General features: G+C 40.2%; 3 protein-coding genes across 6 annotated transcripts in view; all 3 read right to left on the minus strand.

Moving 5' to 3' along the window:
* Positions 1-23,974, minus strand: part of LOC100704393 (zinc finger protein OZF) — an 883,579-nt gene that overhangs the window by 237,816 nt on the left and 621,789 nt on the right. The gene's annotated exons all lie outside the window — the stretch shown is intronic.
* Positions 14,869-16,101, minus strand: LOC109195454 (transcription factor Adf-1-like). The gene is made up of 2 exons (XM_019347545.2): positions 15,859-16,101; positions 14,869-15,717 (listed from the first exon to the last, which is right to left on the minus strand). The coding sequence occupies exons 1-2, from the start codon at positions 15,986-15,988 to the stop codon at positions 15,446-15,448; spliced, it is 402 nt and encodes a 133-aa protein (XP_019203090.1). The 5' UTR covers positions 15,989-16,101; the 3' UTR covers positions 14,869-15,445.
* Positions 17,148-23,549, minus strand: LOC102076419 (uncharacterized). 3 transcript variants are annotated; one of them, XR_002057045.2, is made up of 6 exons: positions 22,778-23,549; positions 21,047-21,121; positions 19,463-19,699; positions 18,280-19,346; positions 17,898-18,066; positions 17,148-17,682 (listed from the first exon to the last, which is right to left on the minus strand). XR_002057045.2 is itself a non-coding variant. In XM_019347508.2 (6 exons), the coding sequence occupies exons 3-6, from the start codon at positions 19,671-19,673 to the stop codon at positions 17,553-17,555; spliced, it is 1,584 nt and encodes a 527-aa protein (XP_019203053.1). In that variant the 5' UTR covers positions 19,674-19,699; positions 21,047-21,121; positions 22,778-23,528; the 3' UTR covers positions 17,148-17,552. The 3 variants fall into 3 exon arrangements, 1 of the variants encoding a protein (XP_019203053.1); XM_019347508.2 differs by having other exon boundaries at positions 18,273-19,346; positions 22,778-23,528; XR_002057044.1 differs by lacking the exon at positions 22,778-23,549 and having other exon boundaries at positions 21,047-22,770.

Raw genomic sequence — 23,974 nt, forward strand, 5'->3', positions numbered from 1 at the left:
TGTTCAATACTGAAGAAATCTAAACTTTTTAAATTAAGCGAAATTGCAAAATGCTTAGCCATGTCCCTAATTAAACCTCTGTAACTTTGCTCTGCTTCACTTCAGCAGCATCACGTAATGTTCATATGTTGATTCATGGTTTTCTTCAGTTTTTGTTCTACTGCAGAATATTTTTAAGGTTATCTGCTATAAAAAGCCAGGCCAGGAAAATCTCCTTCATGTTTTTTAGGCATTTTATCCTCTATTACTTTAAAACAAAGAAATCTGCTGTGATCCTTACACCTCTGATGAAGTCTCACAAGTGTCAGCTTTCTTTTTATATATATATATTAAATGTGGATATGTACTGATAAATGATCAGAATGATAATTTTTCTGAATATCTGAGGCAAAATTTCCCCAATTCAAATCGAACCCATCAAATCGAATCGAATCAGGACCTTGTGAATTGGAATTAAATCGATTCTAGAAATCAGTGACGATACCCAGCCCTAATTTGAAATTCTTCTTGTACATGTGAGAGAGTCTGTGTGAATCTTTAAGATCTAATTTACAAAATAAAATATGACTTATCTGATTATTTACTATGAAGTGAAACTGACAAATCATATTAAATAAAAATGAGAGGAGTGCAGTAACTGGTAGAAAAGTAATTTGTCATATAAAAGGAAAACTTAAAAATGAATGTTGAGTGTTACAATCAGCACAGACAGAAAAGCAGTGTGGACTCGATGTCATGAGCGTCTCTTCTCTGAGTTGTTACAGCAGCAGTAATGACACTAAGCTGCATCAATAGGAGGTCACTGAAATTAATATTGAGTCGTGTGTAACTTTACCAAAACAATGTCAGACTTCATAGTTTTCTCTGGGCCTCCACAATCAGACCAGCAGGAACCAAAGTGTCCAAAAAGTCATGTGGGCTTCAGAGATAACTGGGAAACTTTCTGAGAGAAACCAGTTCATGTTAGCAGAGACCACATCCATCCCACTTTGAATGGAGCAGCTCTCATTTCTAAAAAAATGCCCAAATTTGGTGAATCCCCCAAAACATGGCTATCCAGAGTTGAGATCAGGAAGCAGAGCTGCAGTCTTACACACCTCACTGAAACTTCTCTCCTCCTGTCATCCCACAAACCTCATCTGAGCCTGTTTGAGTGTTTGTGTGTCTGCTCCCAGATCATCAACAACACAATAATCAGTAAAAGCTACATTTAAACATGAAAATTCACAAAGACAGAACAACATAGCATCTCAACTGCACCAAAGAGTGAAAAAGTTAAATGTGGATTATTAAACATTCGGTCTCTCTTCTAATCCCTGTTAGTAAATGATCACTATATTACTGTCTTTTTATGGATGTTCCAAAAATATTTGAACATTTAACGTCTCACTGTAAAAAGTGAAATCTGAAAATAAACGTTGAAAATGTGCAGATGAAACAAAAGTAACACAAACGCAACATGTTGACTCAGTTTTTACAGCAGAATCATTCAGCTGTGCAGAAAAGTGATTGAAATGCATTCAAAGTCCAACAAACAGCAATAACAGTGTAGTTGTGTTTGTAAGTGTGAATAATAAAGATTTAAAGATGAAGAATTTGATTCTACTTTCATTGTGTGATAAACAACAACCCGTGTGAGTGAAGCACAAACTGACTGTATCCAAACTTGCTCTCCTGCAGCAGACGGGCTGTGTGGGTTTCTGCTCTGCAGCCTCCACACCGTTAGCTGTGGCTTTTCACTTTAATAACACAATGACAGTTACAAGCATGAACTCTGCTTAAAGAATGATTCCAGGAAGGATCTGTGTTCTTCACCTGTGAGAGAAACAGCTCAAATCCTCAACTCAGAGCTGACAAATGAACTTTAATGGAATCAAAGCAGAGACCATGAAGCCCCTGCAGTCTGCTCAGCTCCCATTTTATTACAGTTTGAAACTAAACACAAGATGAAGAGGAAATATGACAGTATGGAGAACATAATTAAATATTTTTTAATAGTTTCTATTAAGTGTTTAAACTGACACTAAGAGAGCAACACTAAGTCACTGAATATCTGTTAATCGGGCCAAAAGAGCACAAACCACAGAGCCACAGAAATAGAAACAAGACATGTTTTTAACAGACACAAAAAGCTGTTTGTTTTACACCAACACATCATTATTTTAGTAGTTCAGTCAAAAAGTTCTCAGACATGTCAGAGGAGTCTGTGCAGACTAGTAAGTTTGATTCTTTGGCCAATAAGTTCAAACACAAGTAAACTATGAACAATCAAATATGTATGAGACAGTGAATGATGCAGCTGCATTTATTGAATAGTTCCAAGCTTCAAAATAACACTCAAAAACAGAAATGACACTAAGTGAGATATATGTGCATTTATATGTTTAGAACAACTACTTCTAATGTGCAGAAAGAGAACATTTACAAGCAAACACAACATGTCATAACTCACATTTCTAAAGATCATTTTAGGCGTCACCATGCATGAGGATTTTCTACAAAGACAAATGGAAATCAGTGAAAAAGCTTTTTTACTTTATTGAGGGTTTTACACTTAAAGAATTTCAAAGCTGCCACACGACACATAAAGTATGAAAAAAACACAAGAGCAAAAAATGTGTTAACAATGAAATATATTGTACGCTGGATGAGCAAATGATTCAGCAGTAACAGTGTGTGTTACTAAATTCACAGCAACCTGAATGTGTTTGTGGGAACATGAATGTGTTTGAGTGTTTCTGCATCATGTGACCCAGATTTTTGGATCTGCTGTCAGATTGAAATGAAGACGATGAAACCACACAGCAGCTTCAGCTGAGCTGTCAATCAGCAGCAGCAGTCTTATCTGTGGGCCGCAGGGGCTGATGGGAGCTTTGAGGACCTGTTAGAAACCACGTGGCCCTCGTCTGATCTCACAGCTCGTCCTTGTTTGGCCTCAGCTGCATCAGAGCGCCACTTCTCCCCAGGTTCACCAGAGGAAACACCACTGCACAAAATGCTTTTCCTCCCAGCTGCTGCTCTGTGCTGTCTGTGTTCAGGTGAGTGTTTCCAGCCAATCAGGAGCCAACAAACTCAACCTGTAACAAACACTGTCACACTAACCTTCATCTGTCTGTCTGTGTCTCTACAGCACTGGTTACCATGGCAGCAGAACAGCTGATTCAGGATGATTTAACATTGACCAGGAGAGTTGGAGAAAGTGTCTCCTTCAGCTGTGGAGGGATTAAAAAGTGTGATTATGACTGGGTACTCTGGCTCCAGAAGAAAGAAACATTCACCCTGATCCTTCGTATCAACAGAAATACAAATGACATTCACACAGGTTACAATCATCCTCAGATCGATGATTTCTCAGTGGAGAATACAGTGAGCGGTTGTGAGTTGAAGATAGAAAAAATTAAACTCGATCATTCAGCCACCTACTACTGCATGTGTGCAAAGAAAGATACCCACAGTGAGAAATGATCCCTGCAGCCTGAACAAAAACCAACAGATGAACAGATGTCAAACAGTGTTTGTGACAGGAAGAGAGCAGTAAACCACAGCCCAGGTTCACAGATTTCACCTCCATCTCAGAGTCACAAACATACTTTGAGACCTCTTTAATGGTGCTGATGTATTTAAGCAATATTACAAGTTTCCAGAAAAAAATAATAATAATAAAAAACCCAGGTGAAACAGATTGGAAATTTACATCATGATAAAGTAGTTAATTATAAATCAATATCATCATTTAGTTTTATTATTATTATTTCTGTAATACATTTCTGCTAGAATAATGTTCATTCTTCCTTCCACGTGAAAACAATTTCTTAATGAAAACTCTTCCAGCAGCACTTGTTGTTTAACACCTTTCAGTACATTTAACCAGACGCTTTCACTTTATGACATTTTAAAGACAAATCTTGGACTGATGTCAGGTCAGTCCTTCTAGTGTGGTCGCAAACCTTATCCCATGATGTGGCGATCCAGCTTTTTTAAATTCAATTAAAATCAATGCATGCAAAAAGATGCTCTGGAAAAGAGTAGAGTTCCTGGAACAGAGTTTAATACACTGAATCATATGAAAAGCAAGAAAATACATACAGAGTATAGCAAGATAATTACATAGAAGAAAGTGAGCAAAGCAAAAACCCTGTGGTGTGCAGCCTTAAGCACAGACAGCAGAGCAACACAGAGACGGACCAAAAGAAGCAGCAGGAAAAAAAGTAATGGGGTGTCCTCTGGTCCCCTAATATACAGTGGCTTGCAAAAGTATTCTGAACTTTTCCACATTTTGTCACATTACAGCCACAAACATGAATCAATTTTATTGGAATTCCAGGTGAAAGACCAATACAAAGTGGTGCACACGTGAGACGTGGAACGAAAATCATACATGATTCCAAACATTTTTTTACAAATAAATAACTGCAAAGTGGGGTGTGCGTAATTATTCAGCCCCCTGAGTCAATACTTTGTAGAACCACCTTTTGCTGCAATTCCAGCTGCCAGTCTTTTAGGGTATGTCTCTACCAGCTTTGCACATCTACAGACTGAAATCTTTGCCCATTCTTCTTTGCAAAACAGCTCCAGCTCAGTCAGATTAGATGGACAGCGTTTGTGAACAGCAGTTTTCAGATCTTGCCACAGATTCTCAAATGGATTGACCTTCCAGAGCCTCCACTGGCTGTTGCGCTCTGATAGGAGGGACTTAATAAGGTTAACTGTGAGTGGATGTTTGTATAAGTTCCATAACTTTGTTTTCCCTCCTTTTGGCGGCAGATCTTTTTTTTTTTTTACCATGAATCCAGCAGGTAGATCTATATAACAAAGTCGGAGGTACATTATAACAGGTAAGACAATCCCCTTTTTCATGTGGGACTATTTTTGATTATAAGGCTTGTTTTATATAGCATATGAAGTTCTTTAACTCTGAACCAATTTGCACTAGACTCCCATAGAGTATTTTACGGTGTTTTGAGGTGATAATAAAATAAATTACTCATTTTTTCCACCAGAATGTCTTTGAATAAGAATAAGAATAAGAACAACTTTATTTATCCCGAGGGAAATTCTTTTGTCATGTACATGCTCAAGCAGCAGGAGAGACAGAGGAACAGATGAAATAGATATAAGATATACAATATATACAATAAGAATAGTGTACAGTAATATACAGTATGATAGTGCAAGACAAATAATTGGATAACTCTAACAAAGTAATATATATAACTATATCCTGGTGAATAAATAACTTAACTATCAGTGCAGGCGATTCTAGAAAGTGACAAGTATTGTGCAATAGAATAAAGGGAGTAGCAGCATATGATGGGGGGATGAAAGAAATATTCAATAACGTATGTTGGGTAATATTGCACAGTCTGGGAGGGAACAGAATAACATAGGTAATAGTCTTAGGAGAATCACCTACAGAGTGAGGAAGAGTTATACAGTCTTATTGCCACCGGTACAAAGGATTTCCTGTGGCGGTCAGTTCTGCATTTCGGGGCAATGAGTCTTTTGCTGCGTTTGCTCTGATGGCCCATCATGGGGGCGTGCATGGGGTGGGAGGGGTTGTCCATGATAGAAAGAAGCTTTTTTAGCATTCTCCTCTCAGACACCTCCTCCAGGTTCTCAAGTCTGACACCCAGGACAGAACCAGCCTTTCTAATCAGTTTGTTCAGCCTGTTGGCATCAGCTGTCTTCACCCCACTTCCCCAGCACACAGCTGCAAAGAACACGACGCTCTCCAACACCGAGTGATAGAACATGGTCAGCATTTTCCTACCAACATTGAAGGACCTGAGCCGCCTCAGTAGGAAAAGCCGACTCTGCCCTTTTTTGAAGATAGCATTGGTGTTCTTGGTCCAGTCCAGTTTACAGTCCAAGTGTACCCCCAGGTACCGGTAGTCCTCAACGATCTCAACGTCAGCCCCTCTGATGGTGACAGGGGTAGGAGGAGGAGCCTGCTTCCTAAAGTCCATAATCAGTTCCTTTGTCTTTGTGATGTTAAGTTGTAGGTGGTTTAGCTCACACCACTCGACAAAGCTGTCCACCACACTCCTGTACTCCTCCTCCTGTCCATCCCTGATACAGCCCACGATGGCAGAGTCATCAGAGAATTTCTGCAGATGGCATGACTGAGACTTGTACCTGAAGTCAGATGTGTAGAGGGTGAAGAATGAATGCGTGCCAGAATAGAAGGAAAACAAACTAAATATAAGGCACTGAGGCTCATTAAATGGCTGCAGAAGAAAAACCTGCTAAAGAAGAAACTTAGATGCCCTGTTTGTCACCATAAGATGAAAATGATTTCCGTGGTGAAGAAAGACCAATATATGTGGTATGTATAATGCATGATAATGTAGTGCATGTAGTAAATATAACAAAATATTTTTATGTTATCAAGGCAAGAGGCAGCATTAACCCCTTTTCATTATTATTATTTTCTTCATAGTTAATTTTATGATTATCTTTTCAATTAATGCTCATGATTAAGGGTCCATTTCTTTACTTAACTCAGTGGTATGTTCTCAGGTGCTGCAAAAGAGCAAGTCATAGGAAAGTTTCCAGAACAATCAGAACTGGCTCCCTCTTTGAGAAATCAAAATCATCTCTTTTCAGTTGGATGAAGTTCATTTAATTCAATTCAATTCAATTCAACTCAATTTTATTTATATAGCGCCAAATCACAACAAAAGTCGCCTCAAGGCGCTTCATAGGTACAGAGAAATACCCAACAATCATATGACCCCCTATGAGCAAGCACTTTGGCGACAGTGGGAAGGAAAAACTCCCTTTTAACAGGAAGAAACCTCCGGCAGAACCAGGCTCAGGGAGGGGCGGGGCCATTTACTGTGACCGGTTGGGGTGAGAGAAGGAAAACAGGATGAAAGACATGCTGTGGAAGAGAGACAGAGATTAATAACAGATATGATTCGATGCAGAGAGGTCTATTAACACATAGTGAGTGAGAAAGGTGACTGGAAAGGAAAAACTCAATGTATCATGGGAATCCCCCGGCAGCCTACGTCTATTGCAGCATAACTAAGGGAGGATTCAGGGTCACCTGGTCCAGCCCTAACTATATGCTTTAGCAAAAAGGAAAGTTTTAAGCCTAATCTTGAAAGTAGAGATAGTGTCTGTCTCCTGAATCCAAACTGGAAGCTGGTTCCACAGAAGAGGGGCCTGAAAACTGAAGGCTCTGCCTCCCATTCTACTTTTAAATACTCTAGGAACAACAAGTAGGCCTGCAGTGCGAGAGCGAAGTGCTCTAATAGGGTGATATGGTACTACAAGGTCATTAAGATAAGATGGGGCCTGATTATTTAAGACCTTGTATGTGAGGAGCAGGATTTTGAATTCAAGTCTGGATTTAACAGGAAGCCAATGAAGGGAAGCCAAAACAGGAGAAATCTGCTCTCTCTTTCTAGTCCCTGTCAGGACTCTTGCTGCAGCATTTTGGATCAGCTGAAGGCTTTTCAGTGAGTTTTTAGGACATCCTGATAATAATGAATTACAGTAGTCCAGCCTGGAAGTAATAAATGCATGAACTAGTTTTTCAGCGTCACTCTGAGACAGGATATTTCTAACTTTAGAGATGTTGCGCAAGTGGAAGAAAGCAGTCTTACATATTTGTTTAATATGTGTGTTGAAGGACATGTCCTGGTCAAAAATGACTCCAAGGTTCCTCACAGTGTTACTGGAGGCCAAGGTAATGCCATCCAGAGTAAGAATCTGGTTAGATACCATATTTCTAAGATTTTCAGGGCCGAGTACAATAACCTCAGTTTGATCTGAATTAAGAAGCAGAAAGTTAGCGGCCATCCAGGTCTTTATGTCTTTAAGACATTCCTGCAGTTTAACTAATTGGTGTGTGTTACCTGGCTTCATGGACAGATAGAGCTGCGTGTCATCTGCATAGCAGTGAAAATGAATGCAATGTCTTCTAATGATGCTGCCTAAGGGAAGCATGTATAATGTAAACAGAATTGGTCCTAGCACTGAACCCTGTGGAACTCCATAATTGACCTTAGTGTGTGAAGAGGACTCTCCATTTACATGTACAAATTGGAGTCTATTAGATAGATATGATACAAACCACTGCAGTGCAGTACCTGTAATACCTACAGCATGTTCTAATCGCTCTAATAGGATATTATGGTCAACAGTATCGAACGCAGCACTGAGGTCTAGCAGGACAAGCACAGAGATGAGTCCACTGTCAGAGGCCATAAGAAGATCATTTGTAACCTTCACTAAAGCTGTTTCTGTGCTGTGATGAGCTCTGAAACCTGACTGAAACGCTTCAAATAAGCCATTCCTCTGCAGATGATCTGTTAGCTGTTTGACAACTACTCTTTCAAGGATGTTTGATATGAAAGGAAGGTTGGAGATTGGCCTATAATTAGCTAAGACAGCTGGGTCTAGAGATGGCTTTTTAAGTAAAGGTTTAACTACAGCCACCTTGAAGGCCTGTGGTACATAGCCGATTATTAGAGATAGGTTGATCATATTTAAGATCGAAGAATTAATTAATGGCAGGACTTCTTTGAGCAGTTTTGTAGGAATGGGGTCTAAAAGACACGTTGATGGTTTGGAGGAATTAATTATTGAAGTTAACTCAGAAAGATCAATTGGAGAAAAAGAGTCTAACTTAACATCAATGGTACTAAAAGTAGCTGTAGATGATATTACATCTGTGGGATGATTATTGGTAATTTTTTCTCTAATGATAAGAATTTTATTTGTGAAGAAGTTCATGAAGTCATTACTAGTTAACGTTAAAGGGATTGTTGGCTCAGTAGAGCTCTGACTGTTTGTCAGCCTGGCTACAGTGCTGAAGAGAAACCTGGGGTTGTTCTTATTTTCTTCAATCAGTGATGAATAGTAAGATGTTCTGGCTTTGCGGAGGGCTTTCTTATAAAGCAGCAAACTATTTCTCCAGGCTAAATGATGATCCTCTAAATTTGTGACACGCCATTTCCTCTCCAGCTTACGAGTTATCTGCTTTAGGCTACGTGTTTGAGAATTATACCACGGAGTCAGGTACTTCGGATTTGAGGCCTTAGTTTTCACAGGAGCTACAGTATCCAGAGTCGTACGTAGTGAGGAGGTAAAATTATTAACAAGATAATCGACCTCTGTTGGAGTAGCGTTCAGATAGCTGCTCTGCTCTATGTTGGTACAGGGCATTGAAGATGATAACAGTGGGTGGATTATATTCTTAAACTTAGTTACAGCACTTTCAGAAAGACATCTACTGTGATAAAGTCTACTCTCCACTGCTGTGTAATCAATTATTGTAAATGTAAATGTTATCAGGAAATGATCAGACAGCAGAGGGTTTTCAGGAAACACTGTTAAATGTTCAGTTTCTATGCCATATGTTAAAACAAGATCTAGAGTGTGATTAAAGTGGTGGGTGGGTTCTTTTACATTTTGAGAGAAGCCAATTGAGTCTAATAACAGATTAAATGCGATGTTGAGGCTGTCATTTTTAGCATCTACATGGATGTTAAAATCACCCACAATAATTATTTTATCTGAGCTGAGCACTAAATCAGATAAAAAGTCTGAGAAATCAGAGAGAAACTCTGTGTAAGGCCCAGGTGGACGATAGATGATAACAAGTAAGACTGGTTTCTGAGTTTTACAGCTGGGGTGGACGAGGCTAAGCATCAGGCTTTCAAATGAATTAAAAGTCTGTCTTGGTCTTTCGTTAATTAATAGACTGGTGTGAAAAATTGCTGCCACACCGCCCCCCGGCCTGTGCTTCGAGGTTTCTGGTAGTTAGAATGACTCGGGGGTGTTGATTCATTTAAACTAACATACTCATCCTGCTGCAACCAGGTTTCTGTAAGGCAGAGTAAATCGATTTGTTGATCAATTATTAAGTCATGTACTAACAGAGACTTGGAGGAGAGAGACCTAATATTTAATAATCCACATTTCACTGTTTTACTCTTTGGTTCAGATGTGGATACTCTATTGTTCTTTCTTTTTGATTTTTTATGTTTAAGTTGTTTATTGCTGGTTTTTAGTTTGTTTTTTGTCTTTTTGGGAGCTGACACAGTCTCTATGGAGATGGGTTTTTGGGGGGGTAGCAGGAGGAGAGAAGCTGCAGAGAGGCGTGTAAGACTGGAACTCTGCTTCCTGGTCCCAACTCTGGATAGTCATATTTTGGGGGGTTTAATAAATTGGTCCATATTTCTAGAAATGAGAGCTGCTCCATCCAAAGTGGGATGGATGCCGTCTCTCCTAACAAGACCAGGTTTCCTCCAGAAGGTTTGCCAATTATCTATGAAGCCCACATCGTTTCTGGGACACCACTCAGACAGCCAGCAATTTAAGGAGAACATGCGGCTAAACATGTCACTCCTGGTCTGATTGGGGAGGGGACCAGAGAAAACTACAGAGTCCGACATTGTTTTGGCAAAGTTACACACCGATTCAATATTGATTTTAGTGACCTCCGATTGGCGTAACCGGGTGTCATTACTGCCAATGTGAATTATGATCTTACTGTATTTACGTTTACCCTTAGCCAGCAATTTTAAATTTCCTTCAATGTCGCCTGCTCTGGCCCCTGGAAGACAATTGACTATGGTTGCCGGTGTCTCTAGCTTCACATGTCTGAGAACAGAATCACCAATTACCAGAGTTTGACCCCCGGCGGGTGTGTCGCTGAGTGGGGAAAAACGGTTAGACACATGAACAGGTTGGTGGTGTACCTGGGGCTTCTGTTTAAGACTATGCTTCCTCCTCACCGTCACCCAGCCGCCCTCTTTCCCCAGCTGCTTGGGGTCTGCCGGGGAACAGCTAGCGGGGCCTACGCTATCTTCGGCTGCACCAGCTACAGGGGCCTGGCTAACTACGGGTGAATGAAGGGTGCGAGCTGCAAATATGCTACATTTGTTACAGGTATCATTACTGCTAAAGGAGGCCGAGGAGTAACTAAACATCTGACACAATGAGCAGGAAAGTGCAGGAGGGACAGGTGAAGTAGCCATGGTGCTAACGAGTCGGCTACGAGCTAAGCTAAGCTAGCGAAACAGTGCAGAGACAGTGAGTGAATACTTTGGCTATAAATTAGGTAGTGAGTACACAGAAAGTGTGCTTTGGATGAAGCACGTGAAGATTATACTATGAAGAAAGAAAGTATTTAGAAGTTTTTAATTAAATTGCTAAGCAGATAAGCTACTCAGAAACACCACTGTGTTTGAGCAGGAACAGGAAGTGATACTCTACCGCAGAGCGAGCGAACACCAAGTGACAGCGCCACCAAGAGACCAGTGCAGCTTTTACAGGTATATATAGATGTAGACATGAATAGCAATGCACCTTTCATAACTGAACACCAATACAAAACATATGAAATACAATTAGGGCCTCAGTAACTAATAATTGTCTCAATTTCTGTCACAGATTTTCACAATGTGAAAAAAAGTGGCTGGCAGCTCCAGAACACTAAGTAGCATGGCAAGACACATTCGACATGTTTGTATACGTGCAATTAAAAGACACTGAATGAACGATGGACACCATCTTGGTGGTGACAGAGAATCATCAGCGAAAGGTTGGTAAACTCTCAGACATGTTTCTTACGGTGTGTTCACACCGAACGCGATAGGCGCGAGCGAAAACGCCCCAAACGCCCCTAATTTGACGCGTGCACATTCGCACCTCAACGCGTGTCCAAGAAAAATCCATCGCGCGTCACAATTGCATATTTTGACGCGCGTGAACCGGAAATGTGGGAGGGATGTGAGAGGAAGTTGTGCCAGCCGTATCTTTGCAAGATGGCAGCTGTCGAGCTAGAGCGTGAAGAGAGAGTCTCCTTCCTCTATTTACTGTGGAGAGCAGAGCAGCGGCGTAAAGGACGTCCTCGCCGTACCTGGGTCCATGAGGTCCTCCAGAGGCATGAGCAGTTCGGTGAATTCCACCATTTGCTCCAGGAGCTGCGCCTGGATGACGGCCGATTCCAGCGATACCACCGTCTTTCATTCGGTCAGTTTGAGGACCTGCTTTCCCGCGTCGGTCCCAGAATCGCCCGCCTAGACACCAACTACAGGCGCTCAATCCCACCTGCAGAGCGCCTGTCCATCTGCCTGAGGTTAGTAAAAGTGTTTATACGGTAGTCCTTTATGGATACCTGTGCTAATATATGCTAAACTATCCGTTTATACACTGCTAACATGGATGTGCTATGCTAACAGTGAATGCCGTTGGTGTTTACTGATAGTAAACTGTGTTACGGAGACGACTGTTCATAATATTTCTAGTGATACTCGAAAGGTCTCATCAAGTCCCGATTTAATTCGATTTATGCTGTTATCAGTGTTTGCAATGATAGCATGGCTGTGGTGTCTATCAGTGTGTGCTCTCAGTGTTTGCTGATATCAAACTGTGGTATGAGGACCACTGTTGGTAATCTTTGTAGTGATACTCACTCCTTTTTTTTTAGACCAGGTTTAATTCTGGGATAGTTGAATATTTGTATATAATCCCAGCAGACTGTTTTAGATTATATCTAATGTACATTATGTAATCATCCTTATAATTACAAAATGTTTTATGTAAGATTTATGTTTTGTAATTTATCACATCACAAAAGTTTTTTGGAATTTGAATATTATATTTTGTAACTGCAGTACACATAATACTAATTTTAAACAATTTTGTCCAGGTTCGTTGCCACCGGGGACTCCTTCAGGACCATTGCATTCAGTTTTCGAGTTGGTGTGTCCACGGTGAGCCAGATCATCCCCCAGGTAGCGACGGCCATCTGGGACTGTCTAGTGCATGATTTCATGGCTGTGCCTTCAGCTGCAGACTGGCGGTCCATTGCAGAGGGATTCCAGGAGCGCTGGAACTTCCCTCTCTGCTGTGGAGCTCTGGATGGGAAGCACGTCCAGACGAAGGCACCTCCCAACTCAGGATCCATGTTCCACAACTACAAGGGAACTTTTTCCATTGTTCTCCTTGCGGTTGTGGATGCAAGGTATCGCTTCCGTGTTATTGATGTTGGGGGGTACGGGAGGACCAGCGACGGTGGTATTCTGGCCAACTCCACCTTTGGCCAGGCTCTTCGGGCTGGGACTCTCCATCTGCCTCCTGACCAGCCTCTACCTGGTGGAGAACACTGTGGAGCCCAGCCCCATGTCTTTGTGGCTGATGAAGCGTTCCCGCTGCGGCGTGAGCTCATGAGGCCTTTCCCTGGACGCCTCCTCCCTTTAGAGAAGAGGATCTTTAACTATCGCCTTTCCAGGGCTCAGATGATAGTGGAGGGTGCCTTTGGTGTCCTCTCCTCACAGTGGAGGATGTATCGGCGCTCCATGGAGCTCCGTCCTGAAATTGCAGAGAAGTGTGTGAAGGCAATGTGTGTTCTCCACAATTTTCTGCGCTGTTTGGACGAGAGAGGGGCAGCTGCTGTGAGGGGTGTGGCACCTGTTGTGGTGGAGCCGTTGCAAGGCCTGGGTCGTGTAGCAGCAAACAACTCCTCCAGAGAGGCTGTCCTGGTAAGGGAGAAATTCATGGCCCACTTCTCGGCGGAGGGAGCTGTGTCTTGGCAACCAAAGGAGTAGCCTGTTTGAAGTCCGAGTGACTTCCCCACAACGGCTCTTTTAAGAGCCACCCACAAACCTCTAAAGAGTGTTCCTGTCTTTTTAAATTTTTCTTAATAAATGGAGCTCTACTCCAAGATAAACTAACCTCTTTTTACTTTCTTAAATAACTTGTCTTCACTATGTTCCTATATACAGTGTGATGCAAAAGTTTGGGCAACCTTATTAATAGTCATTATTTTCCTGTATGAATCGCTGTTACAATAAAAAAGGTCACTTGCATATATCATATAGGAGACACACATTGATATACACTAAATATTTATTTCATTTCTCTTTTTTTGTGTTGCCAATTTATGCACCTGCTTGATTTTGTTTAAACAGTTATTGCACACTTTGTGTAAATCCAGTGAACTGCATTTCACTTCTCAAATATCACTGTGTATGTCTCCTATATGATATATTTAACTGACAATTTTTATTGTAACAACCAACGATTTGTACAGGAAAATAATGACTTTTAACAAGGCTGCCCAAACTTTTGCATCCCACTGTATTAGTATATTTTCTCATTAGTATAATATGAAATAAATTCTACTTGTGTCAAGTCGGGTGCGAATATTTGCTGTGTAGTAGAACAGAGACATTAGTCATTACAAATGTTTATTGGAAAAATATATAAATTCACTAACAAAAACATTAAACATAAATACATAAAATTTAACTATTTACAGAGAGACAGGAACAAATAGGACCCAGCTTGGAGTGGAAGAGCCTCAGGGAGAAGGAGGAGAAAAATAAGAACATTGTTTCTGCCCTGGAGAGCTGCTGCCTCATCAGAAAACTACTGATCATTAGGGTCCAATGTTTCCAAATTTAACACAGCTGTGCTGTTTTCAAAAACTAATTTATACATTTGAAATTTCACGAATTCTCGTGTCTGAGGTGGCATGCTCTCCAGAGCAGGAACAAGACCAAGGAGGAAATACTCCGTTGGAGACGGGCGTGGCCTCTTCAGTGACTCCAGGATGGCCAGCTCCACCGCCGATGGACCATCCTGGGACCCGTCCCTCGACCGCCTTCGAGCTGTCCTCCTCTGTGGTCCTGTAGAACACAGCATAAAACAACACAAAGTAATGAGAAGACTGCTACTAGATTTTCATTTTCAAAATTGAAAAAAAAAAAAAAAAAACAGGATATAAACAGATTGGTTGTAGATATTTAGTAAAGGTGATCACAAGGGAATCCAAGCGAGTAAAAAGCTATCAGTGCTTGATGTACATACCTGTGGGTGCAGCAGCAGCAGGAGTGGAGGGACCAGGGACTGGGAGAAGCAACAGGGGATGGCTCTGCTGCAGAATCAGTTTGTTCTGTCAAGACAATATTAAATGTTAACAGGTTGAAGACAATAGTCATAGAGAAATTATATACAGTGGTCTCTCATTTATTGCAGCACATGAACAGTAGTCGCAGTTCTCACAAGTTGATTCTCAAAGTGCAAACCTTTGTCGATTTTAAAACGTAAAAGTATTATTATGCCGCGCTTTTTCTCCGTCTACGCGCCACTTTTGTGCGCCTTTTTCCCTCGCGGTGCAGGTGTGTATTTCCGAATGAGGGTCATAGTTATGAGTGTTTTTGTGCTGTGTTTTCTATTGGACGTGATGGTTATCAAAACCAAATATGATAAGTTTGGCAAGCGCAGGAGACACGACACGGAGGAGATTTGTCAATTGGGCTGCAGAATGCAATGCGCATTGTTGAAAGCTGTACGGTGCAATAAAAAAAAAATCTGCGAAAAGGCGAGGCAGTGACGGATGAACAGCGGGACCACTGTGTGCTGTTTATTAATAAACAAAATATATTCCTATATGACAACACGCATAAATTAACTGGCTACATTAATTCATTGTAAACATACCTTCTGACTGACACTCCCCTGCTGCCTCTCCGGGCTGTCCCTGGTCCTCGGGGGGGAAGTTCTCCACGGTCCGCACCATATTGTCGCTAGTCTCCCGCGGAGTGAGGAAGGGGTCAAGAAACCCCATGACCGCGAAGAACTTCCATCTCCTCCCCGATCCTGCTGCAGACCCACTCCTCTTCTCCTTCTCCATCCTCTTCTCCTTATTATAGGTGTCCCTGAGGCTCTTCCACTTTCTCCTGCAGATGTCCTCTGAATAAACACATTATCTTGTTAGCGGAAAGGTATTTGTACATCAGTGGGAAAATAGCGGGACAGTAGGCGGGCTTGCTAGCTTTTGCGCGGCTTCATCGGGTCAGTCTGAAAATTAAAAAGAAGAATGAATGAACTTACCAGGTTGCCCGATCTCCTCACTTATGTGCCTCCAAGCTAGGTCCTTTTTATTCCTGTCTCGGTAAAAGTAGCAGCTAGCATCATATAGCTCCGGGTGATTAGCCACGGCACTGATCAGCTTTTCCTCCATACTGAATGAAGAATGAAGGGCTTTGGCTGGATCTGCCCCTTTGACCTAGGTCACAGCCACGTCACCAGGCTCCTGATTGGTTGTCGCGGCGCGATTTGACGCTGGAGTTCAGATTTTCCAACTCGAGCGGTAGAGGCGAAACACGCGTATGCACAAAATGCAACACAAAAATTCACGCGCGTGATTTTCTTCGCGAGTCAAACGCGCCCCACGCGCTACACTGACGCGCGTTTCAGGCGTTTTGGCGTTTTGGCGACGCAAATCTGCCTCCGAATTTTCGCCGGACGCGCAATCGCGTGTCATCGCGCTCTTTCCATTGACTTTACATGTAAACCTGACGCTCTGGCCGCCTCTATCGCGTTCGGTGTGAACACACCGTTAGAATAAATGCAGATCTGAACGTGTCCTCTAAACATGGAAACCTTTACCATTACAAGTAAGAAATTAGTTTTCAATGTAGTAACTACACTGTAAAAAAAAACCCTGTTGATTTTACAGAAAAAATCTGGCAGCTGTGGTTGCCAGAATAATTCTGTAGAAAAAACTGTGAACTGTAAACAAGAATACTTAAAAAGCTGTAAAAATTACAGTTTAAAACTGTTATAATTTCCCCCAAAATACATTTCAAGCCAGTAAATTCAACAGCCCTTTTATGTCAAATTAGCATGGCCAAACTGCTATTAAACACATTTTTCCTGTAAGATTTACAGAAAGTTGCTGCTTATTGTACACTAAATCTCAGTTTTGCAGAAAAAAATAAATAAAAAATACAACAGTATTTTATTGTGAAAGCCTCATTATAAAACTGCAATTTAACAGAATTTTTCTGGTCTTTTCTGGTTTACTCAAAAGATGTTTCTGATGTTCTGTACCTCTAGCAGGTCTGCAACTTTAATGCATTACAGTCATGATAACATCTAATTTATTTTTAAATAATCATTGTAAGTTGAGTTAGAACCCTGTTCTGACTTCTAACAAAGTGAAAATAGAAATAACGCTATGAATTTATTGCTTTAAAATGTTATTGGTCTATGAAAAAATCCAAATGAATATATTAAAGCCAGTAACCCAATGGACAAAATGTAAGCATTTACAATTGGAAACCAAATCCAGATATAAGTTTAAGAGTTAATATATTGAAAAGCTTAGACCAAGACAATTTACAATTTAATTATTTATTGATCTTAAGGAACAATGAACTGTTACATCAGTCTGAAACACAGATTGTTTCAATAAAATGTGTTCATAAAAAAACACAATGGCAGAACCCCTGGCACTACTTTTAATTAATAAATGTAAGAATTTTTAAACAGCCAATAAGAATTGCTGTATTGCCTTTTCAAAATAGAACAATTGTACTAATATAAATATATCTTTTTCAAATTAAGGTACAGGAATGCAAATGAGGAATTACATAACCAACAATCATACAGAACAGAATAACATTGTCTGAAAATTTTCTGTGCCTCTTAAGCTTGAAGAACTGACCTGATAAAGGGCTGAAATAAACCTTCATGCTGTGAGTGTGGCCCCTTAAATAACTGTTAGTGTGTTTAGTCCATGTTCAGACATCACGCCATTCATAATCTGAAAGTTCCTGTATCAAGGTAAGGACTCTTGGCTTCACGTGAAGACGGGATGTGTTTGTCTTCTCCACTTTAGTGCCCTTCTCTGGATTGATGGAGAAAAAACATCTTGGAAAAAAGAAAAACAGATGATTAGTTGAATTTTATCGAGAACAACTTCACATCAATAACATTATATAATATATACAATAATAACACTTTATTCCAACAATTACTTTAAAGCTATTTAAATGGCAAAATGAAGTCCCCTAAACTCAAAGTCACTTCAAAAACTACTATTTTTTCCAGTTAAGTGCTGGCTAAACTAATCCAAAAAGAAGTACCTCTGCAGAAACTCCAGGGTTGATGCCAGCTGTGATGGGTAATGAATGTTGAAGCAATAATAGCTCCCGAACATCATGCACAGGGCAGAAATGAAGGAGGTGATGTTGTCGTGCACAATGTTTCGGTCCACGCTCAGCATAAACCGTTTAGAAGAATAGCAGGACCGTCCTGAAAAGCAAATAAGAAATATGATCAGTACAGATATCAATATATCTGCGGGTTTAGGGGAGAGAAATATAAGTACTTTGAAGGCCACTTTGACTAACCTTAAAGTGATTATGGCAACAAAACATTGTGCAACTGAAATTTGTTTCCAGATACAATGAAAAATAAAAATGGGAACAGAAAAATACAAGACAGAAATAATAACTTACCACACACCACAATTGTGGGAGTCAAGTAAAGCTGGTCCATCTGTACTTCCCCTGCCAGGCATGTGTCCTCCACATAACAGAACATCGCATCTTCTTTCTCATCAAAGTAGGACAGCAGAAGTAGCACCATGTCTTTGACGTCTTCAGAGCAACCAGTCAGCTCCCCCCTCACCACTTTAAGCTTGGTTACAGCCTGTAGGAGCTTTTTGTTCTTGTTCGCACAGACAGTATTCATGTAGTTCAGGAGCCGCTCCCCCTTCAGATCCACGTTGCGTATCAAAGTTTCATTAAGTCCAATTCCAGTGAGTTCCTTGAAGTGGACTGCCATGCCAAGTTCTCTAAACCAAAATGGCCATTCTTCCATGAGGTATTTTATAGTTTTTCCCTGGTTGACTTGTTTACGCTGTGTGTAGAAAGTCAGTTTCATTAGATTTTTGACTTCTTCAGGATTTGCATCAGTTTTCTGAAACATCATCTTAAGTTTTTCTTTTTTCAGTTGCTGGCTCTCTGTAGTTTCTCCAAGGGGCAGGAATTTCACATCCCAGTTAATGCACCCATAAGTGTCTTGGATTGCTGCTCTCTGTTCTGAAGGAACAGACTCTGTGTCAGACTCATCAGTATGATGCTTTCTTTTTCTTATTTTTGGGGTGGTACATCGCTTCACATTGTCAATTCTGTACTCCAATTGCTTGACTAGAGAGTGATACCCTGGACCAATCACATCTCCCTCTATTATGTCTTGCAGAGATTTTGGATATTTTGCCACCATCTTTTTGGCAACTTCAGTAGAGTTCCTTTTACTTATCCTAGAGCTTTTTTTCATCATCTCAGAAACCACAATCCGGACCATTTCCCTTCTCATGCGTGGACTTGGCCGTTTTCCTCTCTCCAGTGATTGCATCAATTCTTCTGGAAACTTGTTCCATGGTATCTGGAATGTATCCATCGAGTCTACACAAAGACTTTGACTGCTGCTGGAGGAGGTTGAGGGTGATTTAGGTGAAACAGATTGTGAGGATTCAGGAGGTTGTGGCGATGCACCAAGCGATGAGCTGCTGTTTTCAGGAGTATGACCTGCAAACAAACACACACACACACACACACACACACACACACACACCAAAAAGGGTTCAATTTATGCAGGCAACTTCTAGTGCTGTTTGTATCATTCACTACAATACTTGACTTACATCTCAGTTTCCAAGCGGCAATGGCTTTTCGTGCTTGAACTGGCCTCAAGGCTGAGTGCAAATCAGATTCTTCAATGAACTGAAAATCATCATTTGTCTCTACCCCAATTGATTGTAAGGTTTCTTCAAGAATATCCTTTGTCACTTCTGGAAGGTCAGGCAGGACCTCATTGATTGCAGTCCTTAGCAACGTTGGTTCAAAGTCGGTCATTTCTGGAATCAACGAAGAATGACGCACTGACAAAAGGCAAAAGTAATATTATATTTAGTCAAGTAACACTGTGCATATATAAATAAGATGAATTTCTGCTTTTGGGCATAATACGAGGGATGGTTTACACCTTTTATTTTCTGCATATATAAAAGGAAAAGGTATTTCACTTTCATTTTTCCCCTCCCATCACAACATTTTTTTAAAATCATTGTAGTAAGCAAACATGCATTTTAATATGGTTTCCCAACAACAGTGGCAACATAAAACAAAGCTTATTTTGACAACACACTGTGTTTTAGAGGAATGACTTGGTGGCCATTAACAAAGTATGATGGTAATGGATAAAAATCAACCAAGTCAGTAATGTTAAGACATTGCAGCCTTGTACTGTCCTTTGTCACCGAGTACACGTGGTATTCAGAAAGATACTCAGCTTGGTGTACATCCAACACAAAATACACTGCTGCATCATTTTGATTAAAATAATAAGAAGCTCTCCAAACTCAATGGACTCCTCATTTTTTGACACAAGGAAATTCCCCTTTTTATACGATGTACCTTTATACTGTATCTCTGTGCAAACACTAGTATCATTTCCTGTAAAGCCAAACTGTCTCACTGCATATTTAATGGCATCACTGTAGAGGTCGGGGTAAAAGGTGCAACTGTCTTTCACTAGCAGAAACTGACTGCATCCTGGCCCAGCTGAAAGATATGCCTGAAACATCTGATGTCTTTCAGATAAGGTTTGGCAGATGTTTTTAAAGTTTTTCAAACTCCTGGCACATCTTTTGAAGTAACTATGTTTACTTTCAAAACGCATAGTCCATAACCTAATCAAGGGCCAAATTTCAAAATAAGTGCGGGATAGTGACGGAGGAAATGGTGTTTAGGTTTTAGTACACTGTCTGGAAATAAACACTTTCTTGAATCCAAATATTCTTGGATTATAATGTCAAGATAGGCCACCTGTGACAGTGAGATGTTTTGTGCACAAATCATTTCAACTATGTCTTTGAGCTGGAGCATTAGCTGCCATACATCATCCTTTGGATTTTGGACTTTATCACCAATTATAACAGGTAGCAGCCTTAAGAAATTCCAGTTCTGAATGGCTTGACCTGAAAGCTTGGTTAAATCTGGGTTGACAGCACACGGTTTTGTTAGCGCATCAGCTCCTTTGTACTTGAACTGTTTAATGCGCCGGTTCAAAAGTGCACATGTAAACCATTTCTTTGTCTTAATAAAATACTTCAAGTACAGTGCACTATCATAGGCTAAGACACCCTCAAATATGTCATGGCCTAAACAAGGTGGTAAACCAGGTTGGCAAACATGAAAAGATTTCAAGGTATTAAAACAGAGTTTACCTTTATCCCTTTGATTTCTTGACTGCCTTCAGCTTGTAGATCGCCCACAGCAGAATTGTAGCTTTCAGGTGTGCGCTGTGGACCACAGACATTTGGATCATTACTCTGAAACTCCCTTCGTGTGATTTCACAGTATCTGCAAAAGTATTCAGAGCGACTGAAGTTCTCAGTAAACCCACCAATGTTGTGTGAACCCAAATTATCACCAGCAATGCTGTGCAAAGCTGCTTTGACTATTTCATCACCAGAAATGATACCATTTTCCTCCAAATCTTTTAAATCTTCTACCACTTTTGAGAAAACCTTTGCGTTTCCAAATTTTTTAAGGTCATTCTCTCCACATAGTAAGACAAGGGACATGTGATCAGTATTGGACCGCAAATGAGCAGGCAAATTTGCCACTGACAGATAGACTGCAACCACTTTGTGTTTTTTCTTAGCGGAGCCAAGAGGATTAACAATTTCAAATGCATCCTGGTACAGAATTAGCTTCAGGCATCCTGGATTGTCAATGAAAAACTTGTTGGACTTAAAGCTTTGTCCATCACTTATGTCTCCAAAAGCCTCAGAGTCAGTTTCACAAGACTGCTGTGACACTGAATTCTTCCATAATTCTGATTCTAATAAGCTGCTTAGTGTTTGTTTCACTGGTATATAGTAGGCAAACCGTGGTGTCATATTTTCATCATTTCCTAATGTTAATTTTTCAGGCTCTACGTATTTGAATATCTTTTTGAATGTCTGAGTTCTTGTGTATGTTGTTCTCAGTGGGCCCTTATGACAGGTAGAAAACAGATCTGACTCCTTAATACAATCACAGATTTTAACAATAGTGTCATCTGTTAGGCACAAGTCATTTTTTAAAAGTGAATGCAATTTACCTAAAGCATAATCCTGGCCCAACAAATGCACGTTTTGCATCTCTTCAACAATTGTCTGTATTGTTGAAGCTGGAAGAAGGAGCTGCCCTTGCAGTTTTAGGTAAAACAAACACACATTCCTAAGGAAGGCCTCACTGAAATTCTGTGGCAGTTCAGTGCCTTCATTTGTTGTTGCCTCATTTAAGCTCTGGGGAGCATCTTCACCTGCAAATACAGCAGAAGACTGAGGAAGTGTCCCCCTATACATGTCGCTTATGCTTTCAACAGAGCATTCTCTATGTTTTCTGGACATATGAGCAGTAAATGACGATTTCACAGAGAACATACTTTTACAACCAGTTACTGGACATGCCACAGGTCGCCCCTCCACTATATGCTGTTTTAAGTGGGATATAAGTTCTTTCACCGTGTGAAACTGGCGCTCACAGAGTGTAGTAGCACATTTTAAGTCTGTAAAAATGGCGCTACCAGCAATAGGGGGTGCAGGTACATTGTGAACCCGATAGAAATGGGCTTTAAAGGCCGCGTAAGCATAAAATGTACGCTTGCAGTCACTACCGATGCATTTGAAAAAATGATGGGGTTCGTTCCTGTGAACTCTACAATGCAGCACATAACCCCTCAACGTCTTCAGCGTTTTGTTACAAAAAGAGCACGAAATCATTGTAGCTGTCGACAGCACATTTGTTTCAGGTTACTAACCACCTATGACCTTTCAATAACCACTGCTTGAAAACAGCATGGAAAAAAATAGGACTAGCCTATCGCTCGGTCAGACGCCATTAATACTATTACTGGAAAACATACTCTCATGTATTTAAAGATAACAGAAAATGCAATGTTAGCTTACCAAAACTTTTGCTCGTGCTAAAATAGCTGAATATCTCAACGTACACACATCTCCACCACTCTGCTCGCAGACTGAGCGCGCAATGTCACGAGCCGCCAAGCTTGCTACTCCCGCAATAATTTAAGTGGTCCAATCAAAGAACAGAAACAAACTCTCACGCTCCGTGATTTGCCAAGGTAGAGCTCGTGTAGTTTTAAATACTAACACACTTTGGGCATTAAAAAAATAAACATTTGAGCAAATGATTAAGTTAACTTTTACTAAATCTGGCTAAAATTGATTGAACGTGGTGCAAAATTAAAGAAATGACTAACATGGAGGAGATGACCAGCTGTCTATTTGAAAGATAATCAGCCCAGCACAGACTCTAGTCTGCTTGGATTTTAACAAGTTTTGGATTTTTCTCCCACTGAAAAAGACCTCCCCCATAGCCATTCACACTACACCAAAGCAATAACAACTAAATGGAATAAAAGTTCCTGTCTTTTAACTGTCTATAAAAAAACAGGACATTTCAACAAAACCTTTCTATTTTATAATTACATGACAGTCTGGCCAGTGGGCTGTCATAACTTTTAGGTCATTTTTAACATTTATTTATTACAATTTAAGACTAAAGACTTATGCTGAATGATTTCATTTATTTACTACAGCAGTTTGTCTTTAAAATGTAGAAAGACTGACAAGTACTGCTGAAATTGTACTGCCATATAAAGAGATCTCTGATGACTTCTTTACACTGACAGAAATTGTACTGATCTGGCCCACTTAAAAAGTGGTTTGTGTGTGACCAACGTTGTAAATGAGTTTGAATGAATTTGTAAAATGTAATACAGATACTTTCTGAATTAAAAAAAACAAAAAAAATATGTAATTTTAACATTATTTTGTTACCTGTTTCAGTTGTACATGTTGAATTTTAAATTACAATTTTTCAGTGTTTATAAAACAGTAAACTGTAAATTCAACAAGGACATTTGATATTTAAAACATATTCCTACTGTAAAATTAACACTTTTACTTGGTTCAGGACTTTACAGGTATATATGTATTATTTACAAAATGTTGATGTAAATTAAACATTGCTTTTTTGTTTTTCTATTTACACATTTTTGATGTCAAGATTTTACATAATTTTACTGTTAATTTCACAAACATTTTTTACAGTGTATATTATTAGTGCAAAAAAATAAAAAA

The sequence above is a fragment of the Oreochromis niloticus genome, linkage group LG18 (assembly GCF_001858045.2).
Source record: "Oreochromis niloticus isolate F11D_XX linkage group LG18, O_niloticus_UMD_NMBU, whole genome shotgun sequence".
Classification (NCBI taxonomy): domain Eukaryota; kingdom Metazoa; phylum Chordata; class Actinopteri; order Cichliformes; family Cichlidae; genus Oreochromis; species Oreochromis niloticus.